This window comes from Suncus etruscus, chromosome 6 (assembly GCF_024139225.1).
Source record: "Suncus etruscus isolate mSunEtr1 chromosome 6, mSunEtr1.pri.cur, whole genome shotgun sequence".
NCBI lineage: Eukaryota > Metazoa > Chordata > Mammalia > Eulipotyphla > Soricidae > Suncus > Suncus etruscus.
In genome coordinates this window covers 70741628-70761323 of record NC_064853.1, presented here as the reverse complement: position 1 = coordinate 70761323, position 19696 = coordinate 70741628, and the positions used below count along the sequence as shown (strand labels likewise).

Here is a 19696-nt window from a genome sequence, read left to right as displayed (position 1 = left end):
TTAAAAAGAATTTAAGATTATAGTGTCCAATGGTCAATCAGGTTTGGATATAAAACCTGTTCCAACCAGCCTTCCTGAGAAATCTCAAGATTTGTGTATCAGTGGATTTAAGTCACAGATTTTATTTGCCAGACATACAAAGAAACAAGAACATACAAACTAGCTTACCAAAATTCACCGTATCAAAACCAATACAGAATATCTGACATGATAATCAAAATATTCAAGCATATTAAAATGATAGATAACCATTACATTACACATAGGGAAGTTGAATAAAGACGTGAAAAAGAATTCAAATGACACTTTTAATAGGTGAAGAGGACAATGCCTAAGATGAAAAGATAGATGGTAATGAATACAAAATTAAACCTCACTGAAGAAAAGATTAGTGAACTTGAAGATATAGCAATTGAAATGTCCTATATGAAAGTGCAAAGGATATGGCATTTTAAACAATGCTCAATCAGTAATGGGAAAACTTCAAACTATAACATAAAGTAAAAGAGGTCACCAAATTTCTTAATTTGCTGCTCTAGTAACCACAAAATGTTGTCCTGCCTGTATACTCCATCCTGAATCACAGACTTGACTTCTGTGTTAACTAGTCCTAGGACCAGCTGCTTCTTCTGACATTACAACAACTTTGAGTTTCTTGTCAGAAAATAAAGAAACTTTCCTGGTTCTTATTCTGTGGTGTGATGGAAAGGAGAGACCAATTGACCAGCAAAATCACTACAGCCTCCTTCAATCCTTTCCCACAGCAGTGTCTCGTAGGAAGAGTGACATGTCTCAGAAAAACTCAGGTCTTACTCCTGGTAGCTTTAGTGGGATGCCTGTGTTCAAACCTAGGTTAGCTTCGTGGAGGCAAGTGCCCTGCCTGCTGTACTATCACTCCAGCCCTCCTCTAAACTTTAAACTTTGCCTCTTATATCTCTTTTTTGTTTTGTCTTGTTTTGTTTGGGGGAAAATACCCAGAGGTGCTCAGAAATCACTCCTGGCTCGGGGGACCATATGGGATGCCCGGGATAAAATCTGTGTCTGTCCTGGGTCAGCCGCATGCAAGACAAATGCCCTACCATTGTGCTACCACTCTGGCCCTGCCTCCTGTATCTCTAAAGGAACATCACCCCTATTTTCAAGAATGTTACAAAGACTAACCATATGACTGAAAAAGAGTGTTTGACTCCTAGCCTAAACTGGACAGCTGTTGTCCAAATGAATTCTGGGCTTCCCTCCTACTCCAGGAGAAGCTGGTGCTGACTGTGGGATCATTCTGACACAGACCCTGTGGATCTCCAGGTGTGCTACTCAATCCTCAGACCAGAGACTTTCAGAGACAGATCACATGGCCACCACATGACTTCTAAAGAGAGATATTTTTTTTCCTCCACCAAGCAGAGAACTAGATGTTGTGGCTTGTTATTCATTTTATCTGATAATTTGGGGAAAAGAGAGCACCAATGCCACCAACAATGCTCCTGCAGCTGCTAATAGGAGCCATAGTTTGGAGCCTGGTATTACTTGGCCCCAGTGACTCTGACAGCTGCTAGGGCACAGTCTGCCAGGCCCAGATACGTGCTGAAGGCTCAGAGGGCAGAATAGAGCCCACCACAGTCACGCTGGGATCCCGGAGGCTCGAAGCATTAATAATCCATAGTTCAATCATTAGGAGCAAATCCAAGTGAAATGGGAAAATATACGCCATGCTGGAGGCCGTGAGGCTGCTGGGAATGGCTTTTCGGCTCGGTGGCCGGTTTAATGATTAGTTCCCAGTCACTGGCAGCCCTAGCTGACAAGCAGCGCCTGAGAGCCCTAGGTTTTCTGCACATGATAATTGAACAAAGCTAGAACTCATTCAAGATATTAACACAAAAGCTTTACCCATATTCTGCTGGGCTTATCAGGCCCCTGAATTACACCCACAGCAGTGTACCCAGATGGGTGTTCATCAGCTCATTTATTGCCCTCAGGACATATCTGCCACTGAATATGCAAGTGCACCCTCCACTGCAAATCCAGGTTGTTCTGGTCCTGGCAAGGAGTTAATATAATATAACTCTCACCCGATTTCCAATTAGGTACTGCAGCATCTCAACCTTTATTGTTACTGCTTACACTCAAACATATTAAGTAGAAAGTTGCCTGAAGTAGACAAACATTTTCAGGTTGGGGATTTCAAAAATGAATCTAAGTTTTCTAGGGGAAATTTAAAGGTTAAAGGTTGTTGTTTTGTTTTTACTTTTTAGGCACTGTGGTAAGCTCATCTCTATAAACCATTTCTCCTGTGTCTCTGGTAATATTGTTTCTGTTTGAGCCAGAGTTTTTCTCACTGCACATGATATCAGCTTTACTTAAGCAAAATGAAATCCCGAGAGAGGCCAGTGTCTCGTGGGCTGCCTCAGAGGACCCAGATCTTCTAAAACCATGATGGGAAGTGCCATCAGATTTCAACTTATTTTCATATCACTGGCCTCCTCTTAAACAGGCCGCATGGAGGTTCCAACATCAGGCATGCTTCAGGATCATTTATTTGGATATTTAGAGGCTTATATAGGGCCTTTGTCAGGGCTACTTTGAAAAATTCCTAGAGAGAAACAGTCATCAGTGCCCCTTAATTGTACTTTACATCCATTTAAGCCATCAACAGAGTCCTGAGCACAGATCTTCACGCTCTCCCAACCTCTCTAGATGCCCTGAGAGTTCGGTTCCTCCTCCCCTTTCAATACTTGGGTAAATCCCAATGTTGCAGGCCGAAGGATCCGGCTTTCCCACCAGCTGCCCAAATTTCTGACACAAAGCAGAAATTATACTTTGGGGAAATCCTTTTTTCTGTCAGATCACCCCAAGACCCAGCTTCTTCAGTAACCCGACTCAGACAGCCTGCATTGTTGACTAGGCTCCCTAACCTGAAGCCATGGTCAGGACACAACACAGCACTTCTTCCCAATATTCCCCACCTTGATTCTCTCCTTTCAGCTAGGCCCTAAGATGCTACCACTCAAATACAACTTCAATACTTAGTCCTTGCCTGAGGCTTTCTTTGGAGGGGAGGGTACTAAGTTAGAATAATAGGAACAATTCAAAATTGGGGCACAGTGTTCCTGTCCCAGAGTTAAGATTTTGGGTGTTAAGAGTAACACTAGGGGCTGGAGAGTTAGCATGGAGGTAGGACATTTGCCTTGCATGCAGAAGGACAGTGGTTTGAATCCCAGCATCCCATATGGTCCCCTGAACCTGCCAGCAGCAATTTCTGAGTGTAGAATCAGAAGTAACCTGAGTGTTGCCGGCTGTGACCCCAAAAACAAAAGACAAACAAAAACAAGAGTAATATTAAATGTATATCCAAGCTTAGTGAAACTAAACTGGCTATTTGGAATTGTACTGAAAAATAGTTCTCTGAGTTTTCTGGCTAATTAAACATAGAAGGATGAACATGTAAGTTAATTCTTCACTGTCTTGAAGCCCCTATAAGTCACACACACACACACACACACACACACAAACAAACAAAGAAACAAATAAAAAATATCTTTAAATCTCCCCACTGGAGACAGAAACACCCCTCCAAATTAAATAATGGTAGATGAGAGATGATGTGTTTGGCGAGGCATCTATCAGCCGAGCAGAGGAAGCTATAATGCTGTGATTACAGTGCTATAAAGGAAGCAACTATAGATGAAAATGATGACTAGGATAAAAATGGTTAGGATGAGGCAGAGGACTATAAAAACTGTTAATGTTGGTAATATTCCTGCTTCCCAGTCCTCTTTTTATTCTTTCATAAGTCAAGCAACAACTTCCTCTAACATCTTTGCAGGAAATTTAAGATTTGTACTCTAGAAAATGTAGCCATTCCCTGTAGCTTCGTAGAGAAGGGTGTATCAGTCATAAGAGACTGTGAGAGGTGTAACTGTCAAAAGAGAATTAGGTGAAAATCTCATTACTGATTGGTGGAGACCCCAGTCTCCTTCTGCCCTGACCCCAAAATGGCAGTTGTCAAGAATAGTATTGGAAGATAGTCAAGGAAATTTCTGAAAAGAAAGCCATGGCTTCTAATTGACTAAAAGGGGTACAGCACACATGAGAGGGAGAGAAAGCAGAGAAAAAGAAGGAAAGAGACCCCAGTCTCCTTCTTCCCTGACCTCAAAATGGCAGCTGCCAAGAATAGTCTTGGAAGATAGTCAAGGAAATTTCTGAAAAGAAAGCCATGGCTTTTAATTGACTAAATGGGGTACAGCACACATGAGAGAGAGAGGGAAAGCAGAGAAAAAGAAGGAAAGCTATTTAAAGAAGGAATAAAAAAATTTAAGAACTGAAAGACTTTACATGACCAACACCCAACAACTCTGTCATAACATTCCAAAACACCAGGGAAAAATGAGAAACTTCCAAAATCTTTTAAGTTAAAAAATAAAACTTTGGGGGCTAGAGTAATAGGGCCTTTGCATAGCACACTGCCAACCCAGGTTCTATTTCTGGCATCCCATATGGTTCCTGAACCTGCCAGGAGTAGCCTCTGAGCACTCCTGGATGTGGCCCAAAAACAAACAAACAAAAAACTTGATTAAGAACTGGAATCAGGGGCCGGAGAGATAGCATGGAGGTAAGGTGTTTGCCTTTCATGCAGAAGGTCATCGGTTCGAATCCCGGCATCCCATATGGTCCCCCATGCCTGCCAGGAGCAATTTCTGAGCATGGAGCCAGGAGTAACCCCTGAGCACTGCTGGGTGTGGCCCAAAAACCAAAAAAAAAAAAAAAAAAAAGAACTGGAATCAGTCAGAGAGATAGCACAGTGGCTGGGAGAGATATTACACTTGCCTTGTATGCAGCCAATTCAGATTTAATCCTAGGCACCACATATGGTCCACTGAATTACACCAGAACTGAATCCTGAGTGCAGAGCCAGGAGTAAATGCTGAGCAAGTCAAGTACCCCTTAACCCTCCACCCTGCAAAGAAATGGAGTCAAAATAGAATTAAATTTGCCTCATAACCTAAAAGATAAGAAACCAATGGCTTCAAACTTCTGAAAGAAATAATTTTAAACACTATTCCATGACCATTTATGAGGTCCTAAAGGAACAATACCGTACCTGCTTATAAATGAGGGAGCAATAAGAAAGGTAAGAGTATCACCATTTTGTAGCCTCCTCCCCCATAAATTAGAGGATGAGGATTCTTTCATTGAGCCTCAGTGGCTGTTGACCTAGAAAAAGAGACAACAAATTAATTGCTTCTTGATAGGGAAATATACTTCCTTGATAAAAAAAAACACAACATTTAAAACCAAATCTGTTCTGGGCCTTAGATATATTTTAAAACTTTTATGCAATAGAGGAGACAACTCAATACTATAAGCCAGTATTTCTGAACTTTTTTCCACACTGGCTCCCCTTCGACCTTCTGTCCTACTGGTTGAACCCTTAGTGTGATGCTGTAGCTCCGTCCACTTACATGATTTTCAACTGTAGTTTCATTGCACTATCCTAGAAGCTCTCAGGGGCCACATGACCCTTTGTTGAGAAACACTGCTTTAGATAGTACCAGAGAATTACAGTGGCAAATATGAAGTTTGGCAACTTCTACAAGATAAACTGCTTTAGTCCTTTAATAACAAAAATGTAATAATGTAATTGAGATTGATTGAGAGTATGTGTCTGAGAACTTAATTTAAGGGACCAGACGATAGTATAGTGGATAAGATGCTTGCCTTGTTTATGCCTACTTAGAACCACACATGGTCTCCTAAGCCCTTCCAGGAGTGATCCTTGAGCACAGAGCCTAAAGTAAGCCCTGAGACCAGCAAGATATGGCCCAACTCCTCACCCACCAAATAAATCCTCATATTTTAAAAAATGGCAATTTATTTGGGTCCTGACTCAAATGAGCTATTGAAAAATGTAAAGTATGTCCTGAATGACACTATTAAAAACTTGATGACTTGGTATTTGACAATGTTAAAGAATCATTACTGATTTTAAATGTGAAGATAGCTTTACATTTATATATGTTAGTAACAAAATCTTTAGTCTTCAAACATACAAGTTTAAATATTTGGAATTTCCTTCAAAGTAAGTCAGCAGGAGTAGAGGTTATTTGAAATGACAGCAAGCAGGCCAAGAGATGTTAACTACTAGAACTGGTGGTAGATAATGAAAAGACATTCAGCTATTCTAATTTAAACTCTTTCTAACCATCAGGTAATAAAGGGTCATTTCTGCTTGTTTGGGGGTCAGATAGTGCTGTTCTGGTTTTACTCCTGCTCTGTATTTAGGGATCTCTTTTGACAGTGTTTGGGGGAGTTTATGGAGTGCCACATGCTAGGTAGTAGCCTTCACCCAGTTATCTGTCAGGCCCCTAGCAAGGCCTATTTTAATCAGCAACCAGAGTTGTAAAGGAAGAGGGAATAAATCATGAGCTCAAATGCAGAAGCGCAGAGCAGAGAAAGGAGATGCAGAGACAAGCAGGGTGGGCTATACCAGAACATAGAGTTGAGAATATGGAGAACTGGTGGAGGTGATATTATTTTATATATATTTATGTGAAAAATTTTCATGGTTTTCTGAGAAGGGCCTTCATGCCACTATCAGAGACCCAGAATTTCTTAGCCAACTGGACCTGTCAGTTCACTGAAGCCTGATGCTCTGGTTCTGCTTAGGCCCTGCAGTGCTGAGGAGCATCAAGACTACCCCGACAATTTGGGGAGTCTATAGCTACTGGAACCCCCATGAAAGCTGTACTATCTGTACTGTCTCTCTAGCCTCTACTGAAAATATTTTATAGAGCTTCTGAAACATTTTGAAAAAAGGAAGTAGATTATTGAAAACTAAGAAAAAGGGAGTAACACTTCTTTTTTTTTTCCGTTAAGTTGTAGGAATTTATTTTAAATAACCTACAGTTGATTAAAAGGGAATTCATGATAAAAATAGAAGATACTTGAGGAAAGATGTGGGAAATTGACTCTGCACACACACTAAACTAACAATGTCTCTAACCTAATGATCATAGCAAAAGTGTCTTCACATTAAAATTCTGCTTTTGTGTCCCCCCCCCTTTTTTACACAATTACAAAAGAAAAAAAAATAAAAGCCCTAAAATCTTGATTATTTTTCTCCTTTTTGGGACAAAATACTCAATTTCCTCTGTATTTACTGACCTGTGGAACTTGCTTTATACATTTTTTTCAAGTGGAAGATGGGGTTTGAAAAAAAAAAGATGGTTACTGGAAGGGTACAGAGAATGCTCAGAACAAAGAATGATGGAAAAATGGTTTCAGTCACTGATTATTTCATTATCCATATACTCACTCAACTGTCATCCCTCCCCAGCCCCAATCTACACGATCTTTAAGATCAAGAAAAAGGTTTAAATATTTTAAAATAATTAAAAAGAAATAAAAATTCACATTTAAAAAGGAACACTCAAGTCAGGAAATATTTTCCCATCATGCTTTTCTGTGAACAGGTGTCTGAACCGAAAACACTGCCAATGTCACAACTGCTTCAAGTTTAATGAAAATTGATTCCAATGACAATAGATAGTGAAAACTCTAACAGGTGCGCTGGGTTTCTGTTCTACTTAATTTTAAATTCCTGAAATGGGGGAGGGTGGGGAAGTTTAGGAATTCATTTATATTAAAATATAGAAGTTATTGCAAAACCCTAACTGTAAAAACGCACCAATATAATCGGACTTTGTATACAGTAGCTATGAATCCAAATGCTTCAGTGAAACAGTGAATTTACCTGGCAGAACACTTGACAAATTCCCATCCACTTGCCCTCCTTGGAAAAAAAAAACGAACTAAAAAACCAAAATAAAAATTCAAAACAAATCATACAGCTAGAATTTTGATATTTGAAATATTTTTAAATAAGTTGTCCATAGGACAACTGGCTCAGCTCTCCCTTATAATATCTCCAGGTTTATCTTTTCGCAAAGATGTTGGTTTGTTAAGACTTGCTGCCTCTCTCCCTCAGGTCTGAGGGCAAGAGAGGCTCACAATTTATCCATCTTTCTCAAACCACACTGTTCCTTTCCACAGGACCCTGCCCCTCAAGACTGGCTAAAACTCGTAGTCCTCATCAGCCATGTCAATAGCCCAGGCAAATTTCTCCCGCTGGGTTTTGTTGTAAATTTTCTCAATTGGAATCCCCCACTTCTTGCACCAAGCTACTGAAATCCTAGGGTCCAGATAATTGAGTTTTGAGGTCCCCAAGGCAATTTGCTTATTTTCTTCTCGGTCTGTGGCTTGAACTTCAAGCTTCATTAATTGTTCCTCCAGTCTCTGCACAGCCTTCTTTTTTGACTCTACCACCTTCTTGGTCTTTGCATCCTTCATGACCTTGGCATCAGCCTTAGCACTCTTCAGATCTCTCCGAGCATCTGCTAGCTGGTCCTTCTTAGCATCAATCTTAGATTGCAAGTTCATCATGGACTTCTCAAAAGTTTTAGGTGGTGCCCTCTGATGGTTACAAAGAATGGCAACAGCTCGATTGGCTCGGTTATAAGAGAGGATCTTTGCTGGGATATTCTCATCCGGAGCTGTAAGTTCTTTAAGCTGCTGCTGTAGCGTGATGGAGGCATTGTATGTTCGGAACACTTTGGCTGTCAAACCTTCCATGAGATCCTGAAGATGTTTATTTAGAATACCAGTATTGAGTCTATCAAAAAGATCATCCTCAGGCTGTTTGTTCTCCATAAATAGTTGTAAGTTTTTAAAAACTCTTTTCTCAACAGGGACCTTGTTATAGTATCTGATTGAGTCCTTCCCAAGGAAGTCAAATTCTACCACATATTCCTGACCATCCAACTCTGGGTGCAGATTGATGTGCTCTACACGAAGTGAGCAGCAACCCACAGTGTCCGCTGTTTCTCCTTCCTCCTTCTCATTACCTGCTCTCAGAGCCAGCTTGTCAATAAAGTATAAGGCTACAGCTCTCTGCCGGACTTTCATCTCTTTGGACTTCCAGTCTTCTCGATATTGGTTCCGGATCTTGTCCACACACTTCTTCAGCCGCCTAGCAGTCTCATATTTCTGCCAATCTTTCTCACCCTTGATTCGTGAACTGGGGTTCAGCATAATGTATTTAATGGAACCTTGGATGTTCTCTGTCCAGGAGACCAGCCAAGTAACCTTGTTATCATGTCGAACCTCTTTCCATTTATGTCCTGGAGGAGGAGAAGGAACCTTGGCATCTTTGCTACAATTGATGATTATATCTTCAGGCATCATCCGTCTCTTCAGCATGTCCATTTTGGGATGGTTACCACGACCACGGAAAAGCCCAGGAGGTTCTATCTTGAAGTTGGCAATTCTCTCTCTGTGATTATCCATAACACAGAAGCCATATTCTTTCAGTAATTTTTCATTCTCCTCTTTGATTTTCTGCTTTTCTTCCTTGCTCATCTGCTTCCAAGCTTCGGACTGAGCTTTGAAATACTGGCTCATCTGGTTAAAATCACATTTGCTTAAGTTTGTAATGATATTCTTCTCTTCATTAGTCATTTCCTTTCTCCAGTCTTTAAAGAAATTTTTCCTAAATATTTCTTTAGTAGTATATTCATGGTCGAGCATTTTTGCAAAGAACGTAGCTACTTCTTCTGCTTTGGGGCTCAGCTTCATGACTTTACCATCATAGTAAAACTTGACACTCTCTGGAAGAGGCTCATATGGTGGAGCAAATACAGGACCTTTATGTTCTAGGAATTTCCACTTGATGCCTTCAGGATAGCGCTCTTCCTCCCACTTGCGATTTAAGCCCCTTGATGAATCACTAAGGACTGGTCCATGGCTTCAGAGTGTAACAGGCAGGATACAGTGAGAGAAAAGCCAAAGAGTCCATTGAGTCTATGCCTATATTCTACTTTTAAAATCTAGAAGCATACTTTTATCAGCATTGAAATTAAAATGTGAAAAGAGCGGGACAGCGGACTTGCGAGCTGGTCTCTTTGGCTCCCATGCGGTGACTGCAAGTGAGATTCTAAGATGAGTGATACTGAGAAGGGCAAAAAGATTTTGTCCAAAAGTGTGCTCAGTGCCGTACCATTGCAAAAGGAGGCAAGCACAAGACTGGGCCGAATCTCCATGGTCTGTCTGGGCAGCGGGAGTAACACTTCTAAATAATAAATGTAAACAAGAAAGAAATGATTGATCTATTAATTTTAGCATACAATGAATAGAATCACATTTAAGATTCTTAATCAAGAAATCAGATTTATTAATAGAATTAAGATCTATTAATCACAATTAATAGAATCATGTGGCGATTGCAGTCCACATCATTTGGGAAAGGCAGTATGGGAGAAGTGAGGCCTCATATTTCTTTTTAATATTTAGTTTTGGTTTGGGGTCATACCCGGAAGTGCTCCTGGTTCTGTATTCAGGATTCATTCCTGGCAGGTCAGGGAGGACCATATGGGGATGCCAGGGATAAAACCAGAGCTGGTTATGTGCAAGGGAAATGCCCTAACACTATATTATTTCTCTGGTCCCACGGGTTTGTATTTTAAAGAAACAATTGCTTGTTTATCACACTGAGGAGAAACGTTTAAAATGAACATCAGCATGCATGTCACTTACATCTTCAGTCATAGTTATTATTTGTAATCACTTGAAAAATCAGCAGATAGTGAGTTCCTTACAAAGAAGCCAGTCACAGCTAGATTTAAGCTTAAAAAAAAAAGGAATTTTCATTTTAAAGATCTGTCTATTTTCTTCTAGGAATAGGGGCAGAGTGATGGCTGGCATTGGAAAGGGACTGTAGTCAGTCAAGTAGTGACTGCTGTTCTTCCAAGCAGGGCTTGTGCCAAGGCAGGCTTTCCTGACTAGCTCCACTTCTCCCTGAGTATATGTGACCAATTCCCAAGCCCTTGGACAATAGCAAGATACATATCAGCCTCAAATCCAGATTTCCTGGAGCCAGGGTGACTGAAATAACTTGATTTCAGATGTTGACTGACAATTGTTTGCCTTTCATTCCATGGAATGAGCCCTCTGTCCTTTTCCCTTGAATCTAAGTAAACTTTTGATGACTTTAACCAATATGGTGTATCAGTAGGTGACCATGTGATTTCTGGGGCTGAGTAGAAGGATACCCAATTTTCAGGGTTTTTTAATGAATATGTAAAGGCTATAGCCCTGGCCTGCCATATAAGAAACCAAGTAGTTGTGAGTTTCCAAGATATAAGGGAAGAACACAGTAAAAATCAACATACATCCTCCTTTCTGAGACAGGTTTTCAAGTCAACTCAACTCAAGTGCAAAGCATGCAAGAGCCTTGAAATGAGTTTAGCCCAGATTTTAGTTAGCCTGAGTTATCCATCTTTCCCTCTGATGCTCGAGAGGTCATAGAGAAGAGCCAAGCTATCAAGAGTATAATAAAATGCCTTTTCTCCATGCCACTATGCTTGAGGTAGGTTGTTGCACATTAATAAATAGTCAGAATGCTTTGGTCAAATAATTGTTTCTACTCCCTGGAATCATGAACTCAGCATGACTGGCAAGCTCCTCCCAAGAAGATAGGGATGATGATAAGTACAAAAGATTCTAACAAATGATGGCTTGGCAAGGTCCTTTGCATTTTCTGTCTTCCTGTCCTGGTTTCACAGTAGCCCAGGAAGGGCATTATAGGACTTATCTGGCTCATCTGGCTGTTTTTTGAGCTCATATCTTAATCTTTGCTCTCCTACCCATTCAGAAGCCAATGAAAAAGAGGGAAGAATAAAGAGTAAGATGTGTAAAAGGAAATGATATCATTTCTTCCCTTCCTTCTAAGCCAGCCCCATGGTGGTCCTTTAGCAGAAACAGTTGCCAAGAAATGGAAACTATCCCCAGAGTTCTGGCATCTTCCCTCTGTGGTCTCTCAAGTACAGAGAAGATCATTAGAGGGTCCTTGTGTTGCCTAGCAACTTGTGAATGCTGTTTCTATCATGTCATTAATACAATATGAAAGTGTCTCATCGAAGACATTCATCTTGCATTAATGAAAATCAAATTTGCTAATATGACACCAAGTCTGTTCTTCCTTGTGACTTTCTCTACTTAAGTAGCTTATTTATTGAATTAGGCTGAGTGGTTTTCAGGCTTGAGATTGTTAACGTATCATAATCATGACTTTGTTTTCAATAATATCAGGTGGCCATTAATGATGTGATTATGCAGCTCTAACCCTGTGTTCCTTCCTCATCCAGGACAAAGCCTCCTCCTCTGTGGACCAGTACCAATGCCAGTTAACTCTCTCTGCTACCAACTTCTCACTGTTGAAACCTTAGGAAAGAATTCTGGTCTGAGCTGGTTGATGACTAAGTTATGGACAGCTTTTTCTCCAGAGCTCAGAGACAGATCATAGAAACCTCTATATTCTAAAGAAGGTTCTGATAGTTGATGGGGAGACTATTTTGTGATGAGAATGCAACTTTCAGATATGAAGCTATGATTCCCATTCCTGATGCTGTCTTCCATGACTGGTATAGTCCTGGAAATCTCTATGCTTGGCCCCTTGGCTATCAGCAGTCCCTAGTGTTGCAAAGGATTTTTTTTCATTAATATTTTTATCTTTAAACACCTTGATTACAAATATGATTGTAGTTGGGTTTCAGTCATGTAAATAACACCCCCCCTTCACCAGTACAACATACCCATCACCAATACCTCAGGTCTCTCTCCTCCCCACCCCACCCCCGCATGTGCTCTGGACAGGCTTTCTACTTCCCTCATTCATTCACATAGTTATGGTAGTTCTCAGTGTAGTTATTTCTCTAATTGCAAAGGATTTTTGAGCCTGACAGTGGCAGGTCTGAAAATTATATAAGCTCTGTGGATAATTGTGTAGTTCCAATAGACATGTGTGAGCACCCTAGTGCAAGCCATGCACATGAGCATTCCCAGTAAAGGAACAGAAGCTCCCATGAGGCCAAGTGTTGGAGCACCACACCAAGCATGTGCAACTCGTTGTTATTACAGTGACAATTTACAGAGGGAAAGGAAGCAGAGAAAAAGGCTCTGTTGAATACATGGATCACATACTTTTATACAGATGAAAAAGTTTAGCTGTACTCTTTCTGAAAAAATAAATAAATAAAATAAAAAAAACAGCAAAGGTCCTAAAGAGAGATGGCACTGAAAAGCACATTCAAAATATAAACAGTTCCTTTCTTTCCAAACACAATTTGCTCCTGAAAACAAGTTTGGAATTCAAGTGTACAAAGAATTCATGTGTACAGAGAATAGACTGATATAGGAAATTTCTTTCCAGATCTAAACGGAGATTACTTGGAATTTTTTTGAGAATTATTAGCACATGGAAGTCTGAATTCAACAACACAGAAAAGAGTTCAATGGTTTATAAATGGCTAAGATATAGACAGAGGAGGGCCAGATAAATAGTACAATGGGCAGAATGTGGCCAATACAGCTTTAATCATATGGTCCCCATGTTCTCCTGGGTACTGCCAGGAGTGATCCCTGAGCACAGAGACAGGAGTAAGTCCTGAACATTTCAAGGTGTGACCCCCAAAGCTGTAATTAAAAAAAAGGCTATGGAAAAACAAGTTTAAATATAGTAAAGAAAAAAACCCACAGAATCAGCATTTCTTTAGTGAAGCGTTTTCTCTTACAGTCATCCAGGCACAAATCTTTTGAAAATTTAAACTTCAGAGAATACTAAACTTTATAATCTATTTATTTATATTTATAGTAATAATATATGACCATTGTATAACCCAAAGGGAACAGGGGTACACAGCAGAATACAAAACCAAACCTTAATTATAAGCAGAGGTGATAAATCAAAAATTTTTATGAGGCCGAAGTCATGACACAGTGGCTATGACATTTGATTTGCACACTGCCAACCAGGGCTCAATCCTCAACATCTCATATGGTCCCCAAGCACTACTAAAAATGAAACCTGAGCACAGAGACAGGAATAACCCCTGAGCAAAAAGCTGGGTGTGGACTCCCACAATTTTGTAATGTGCCCTTCCAATATTCTTTCTCTGAATATTTATCTATAATCTAGCAATGATTGGCTTGAACCACTGTTCATACCAGGACACCCTGATTTTTGTTTATTTATTTTTGGTGCCAGAAATTGAATCCAGCACTTCATAGTATATGATGCTTATTTTCTTCCACTGAGCTACATCTCTAGCCTTGAATTTTCAGATTAAATTTTTATAAATTTTTAGTTGAATCATTGTGAGATACACAATTATAAAGCTGCTCATGATTGAGCTTCAGTCATACAATACATTTCACCAGTGTACAAATATTTTCCATCGAAGTCCCCAGTACTCCTTCCCCTGAACCTGCCTCTATGGCAGATATTTTTCTTCTCTTTTTCCTCTTTCTCTCTCTTCCTTTTATTTTATTTTAAACACTGTGGTTTGCAGTATTGTTATGGAAGGGGTATCATGCATATCACTTTATCTCCTTTCAGCATGCAGTTCTGTCCAGAGTGATCATTTCCAAACACCATTGAATTAGTGGTCCCTTCTCTGTCCTAACTGTGTTTCCTCACCTCTTGGAGCCAATCTCTACTGTCTTTGGATATTATTAACATGCTATCATTACTTTTATAAACCACAAATGAGTGTCATTATTCTATGTCTTTACCTTTCCCTCTGACTCATTTTGCTCAGCATATCTATCATGTATAAACAAATCATGACTTTATTTTCCTAACAGCTGCTTAGATTCCATTGTGTAGATGTACCACAGTTTCTTTACTCATCTATTCTTGGGCACTTATGTTGATTCCAGATTCTGGCTATTGTGAAAAGTGTTGCAATGAACATAGGAGTACAGTTGTCTTTTCTGCACTGTTTTGGAGGTTCCCAGGGTCTATTACCAAGAGAAATATCATTTTGAGGTCACATGGAAGCTTAATTTCTAGTTTTTTTGAGGAATGTCCATATTGTTTTCCAAAATGTCTGGACCAGTCAACATTTTCACCAGCAGTGAATGAGAGTACCTTTATCCTCAAATCCATGCCAGCACTGGTTGTTTTTGTTCTTTCTAATGTGTGCCCATCTCTGTGGTGTGAGATGTTGCCTCCTTTTTGTTTTTATTTCCCTAATGAATAATGATTTAGAACATTTTTTCATATGCCTTTTATTTGTATTTCTTTTTTGAGCAAGTTTCTGTTCATATCTTCTCCCCATTCTTAATGAGATTAAATATTTTCTTTTTAAACTGTACCAGTGTCTTATGTATTTTAGATATTAACTGTATATTAAAAAGGTATTGGGTGACTAATTCTCCTATTCCATGGGTAGCCTTTGTATCCTAGTTGCTACTTCCTTTGAAGTGCATAAACTTCTCAGTTGAATGTAATCCCATTTGTTTATTTTTGCTTTCACTTGTTTGGTCAGTGTTTCATCCTTGAAAATGCCTCTAGCTTCAATGTCATGGAGTTTTCTGCCTATGTTTTCCTCTATGTACCTTATGGTTTCAGACCTGCTATCCAGGTTTTAAATCTATTTTTATTTGATTTGGGGGCATGGCATTAAATACAGGTCTCAGTTTATTTATTTATTTTTTGCATGAAACTGACCAATATCACTTGTTAAAGAGGCTTTCCTTTCTCAACTTCTTATTTCTTGCTTCTTTATCAAAGATCAATCAATAATATACCTGAAGGTTTGTCTTGTGATATTCAAGTTTATTCCATTGATCTGAGGGTCTGTCTTTACTCAAATACCATACTGTTATAATGACTACTACTTTGAATACAGTTTGAAGTTGGGGGAAAGTGATCTTTTTCCCCAAGGATTTCTTTAGTTATTGAGGAGGGGGTAATTGTTCCATATAAATTTCAGGAGTGTTTGATATATTTATTTGATAAAATGTTATGTATATAATTATAGGGATTGAATTAATTCTGTACAGTGCTTTGGGAAATATTTCCATTTTAATCATGTTAGTCTTCCAAATACATGAGCAGGAGATGTGCTTCTATTTTCTCGTGTCTGCTTTTCTTGAATCGGTATTTTGTAGTTTTCTTTGTGTAGGTCTTTCACCTCTTTAGTTGACTCTGAATATTTGTTTTTCTGTGGCACAATTGCGAAAGGGAATTATTTTTAATTCCTCTTTCTTTTACTTTATTTGTAAACTCCATGGAAACCATGGAGTTTTGCATATTAATTTTGTAACCTGTCACTTTACTTTACAGATCTATTGTTTCTGGAAGCATTTGTATAGAGTCTTTAGGATTTTCTAAATATGGAATTATATCTTCCAGAAATAGTGGAAGTTGTATTTCTTCCTTACCCATTTTAATGCATTTTACATCTCTTTCTCGCATAACTGCTATGGTAAGTACGTCCAATAGTATATTGAATAGAAATTATCAGAGATTAAACAACCTTGTCTTGTACCACATCTTAGAGAAAAGGCTTTTAGATTTTCCCATTGACTATAATGTTTCTCTGGATTTATGATAAGTGGCTTTGTCTATATTGAGGAAATTTTCTTCAATTTCCATCTTATTGAGAGTTTTTATCATTAATAAGTACTGGATCCAATAAAATGTTTTTCCTGTATCTATTGAAATGATTATATGTCCAGGATGACTCCTCCTTGGTGATGTTATATGATCTTTTAAATAAATTGTTAGATACTATTTGCTAGTACTTTTTTGAGGATTTTTGCAGTACTTTTTTGAGGATTTTTGCATCTGTTTTCATCAAAGATTGACCTGTAATTCTCTCTTATTTTGTGGCATCTCTATCTGATTATGGTATCAGGATGGTGTTAGCTTCATAAAAACAGAGTTTTTCTGTTTCTTCAATTTCCTGGAAGATCCTGAAAAGGATTGGCAAATAGGTCCACTTTAAAGAATTGAAAGAATTAATTAGTGAATCCAGCTGAGCCTGGGCTTTTGTTTTTAGGAACCCTTTTAATTATTATTTCAATTCTCTCAATAGTGACAGATCTGTTCAGGTATCTCAAATTATCTTGGTTTAAACTTGGGAGGTTAAAGGAAATGTGTCCATTTCTTTGAGGTTTTTTTTTATTTCTTGATATAAAAATTCTCAAAGTAACTTTGATTATTTTTTGAATTTCTGTATTGTCTATTGTGATATCCTCATTTCATTTCTTTTTTTCAAGTCTCTTTAATGTCTCTTTAATTTAATCTTTAATAAAAGATAACTGAATTCTCTGGGGCTGGAGAGATTGCATGGAGGTAAAGCATTTGCCTTGCATGCAGAAGGTCAGTGGTTCAAATCCAGGCATCCCATATGGTCCCCTGAGCCTGCCAGGAGAGATTTCTGAGCATAGAGCCAGGAGTAACCCCTGAGTGTGGCCATGTGTGACCCAAAAACAAAAAAGAAAAGAAAATGATAACTGAATTCTCATATCTGCTTCTGCATTCTATGTGATGCCATATCATACATCATGTAGTTGGGGAACATTCTTCTATAATCTACAAGAGAATGGAAGTAAAAATAATTTTGGCCTTACAATTTTCCAAAAGGGCTCAGGAGTTCTTAGACTTTTCTTTGAAAATTGCTGTAATAACATTTAGAGTTTGGCAGGATTGGGAAGAAATCATCAAAGAGCCTAAGAAGCTGTAGCCAGGGAACTTCAAAGACTATCAGATAATTTTCCTAATGACTTGTAGGTCCAATAAAGCTAGTATTTTAAGGAGAATGAGCTAGAATTGCTGATGAGACAAATCAGTTGTGGATATATCACTGGATTTAACATCTATGTCTTTATAAAAGCAGTTTTGGTGGAGAGGTGAATGCTAAAGTCTGATTGAAGTCATTTTCTCAGGTTACTGAAGTCCAGACTAGGTTTATTCTCCTGCAAAATTATATGTAACTCTCCTCAATTTTCACATTTGATTTTTACAATGTGATTATTGTGGGGGCCATGCAGTGTAGGGGACTGAACCCTGGCCTTTGCAAGGCATAATACCTTTACCATGTCTGGTATGATTTACTAGTGTTCTCCTTTTTTGCTCATGGTTTGATGATCTTGTTTATTTTTTCAAAGAACCAAGTCTTGATTTTATTATCTTTTGGATATTTTTTATTTCAAGTTCATTAATTTCTTCTCTAAAGTTTTATTATTTCTTTCCTCCTACCTGCTTTTGTATCATTTTGTTGATTATTTTCCACTTTCTTAAACTATGCAGTCAAGTTATTTAAGTGGGGCCTTCCTTCCTGATTAATGCTTGCAAAGCTATAAACCTTCCTCTTAATACTGCTTTTGCTGTGGAACACACATTCTGAAAGATCATCCTCTTTCTCCTCTCTTATTCACTGATTGTTTGGTAGTGATCTGTTTAAAATTTAGGCGTTGAAGTTATTCTTTTTCTGTTTGTAATTCACTTCTATTTTCAGTACATCATGGTCTGTGAAGATAGTTGATATAGTTTCTATTCTCTTGATCTGTAGATATGTCCTATGGCCTAGCATATGGTCTATAATGGAGAATGTCACATGTGCACTGGAAAAAATGTATGTTTGGCTTTGTGGATATGAAAAGCCTATTCCATTTCTTCCTTCAAAGTCAGTATATCCTTGTTAAGTTTTAGCCTGGTTCATCTATCAAGAGGTGACAAAATAGTGTTGAAGTCTCCTACTATTATTGTATTGCTCTTTATTTCTTTCTATAATTCTGTTAGCAGTTGTTTTAATTATTTCTGAGCCCCTCCAGGAGTAATCCCTGAGAACTGAACAGAGAATAAGTCCTGAGCAGAGCTGGATGTGTTCCAAGACCAAAAAAAAGTAAATTATACTAGTTTGTACTCATATCAGCTGTATATGGAGTGTTTGCTTCTCCCCATCCTCACCAACACTAGATACATTTTTATCTAGTTTTTTTTCTTTTTGCATTCTTCAGGAGTATGAGAGATTTAAAATGTACCTTTCCCCTGCTTCCCTTTTCTTTGCATTTATTGTGATGATCAAGTTCATACACAAGTTCAGGTTGGTGGTGTGCTCATACAACTGACTTCAGTGCTTGGCTTTGATGATCACCAGGAATATCACTCTTTGTGTTTATTTGTGTATACTTGCTCACCGAGGTCACATGCTGGCCCTGGTGTTTGAATAATTGTCTTTTCTGTGTTCACCTTCACTAAAACACTCTGTTTTGGCAATGGGGCTGTCAAACAGCAAAGCCAGTGGATCACATTCAGCATCCAGAACAGGTACTCTGGTCACTGAGTCATCCCAGGGTCCCACTACTTGCACTTTCAGCTTGCATTTGGAAGGTAGGACCCACCTTGTAGTATTCATGAGCTGGTTCCCACTTAGAACTCAGAGTCAGTCTCTTCTGTGTTCATGGGACATATTGTTCCAGAGACCAAAACCTGATCTCCCACATGCAAATCCTTTGAGCTCTCTTGGACACCAACTTGTATATCTTCAGTGTCTCTATTTATTTCTTTTTTCACCACTTTTTCTATTGGGTTTCCTATACTCTTTGGTTTATGAGAGTTTAATGAAGGTTCATGATAAAATAAAATAAATAATTTTATAAAGCACATTGCAAATATTTCTCAGTATATCATGTTTTAGTGAGTAAACTAATTTTTAAAAGCAGATATAAGTTTACAGAAACACTGATTGAAAATAGAGCCTCTCATGCCTTCTCTACTCCCACTAAAGTCAATAGTTTATATTACAGTTTCTTTTGTGTGTTGTATTCTGGATCTTGACAAATGTCTATTTGCCAG

General features: G+C 38.6%; 2 protein-coding genes across 2 annotated transcripts in view; one reads left to right on the top strand and one right to left on the bottom strand.

The window, feature by feature from the left end:
• The window catches only part of CFAP61 (cilia and flagella associated protein 61), a 391053-nt gene that overhangs the window by 344397 nt on the left and 26960 nt on the right, over positions 1-19696 (top strand). The window lies entirely within an intron of this gene.
• LOC126010762 (DNA topoisomerase 1-like) lies at positions 6850-9747 on the bottom strand. The gene has a single exon (XM_049774356.1). It carries the CDS (start codon positions 9625-9627, stop codon positions 8068-8070), a length of 1560 nt encoding a protein of 519 aa, XP_049630313.1. The 5' UTR covers positions 9628-9747; the 3' UTR covers positions 6850-8067.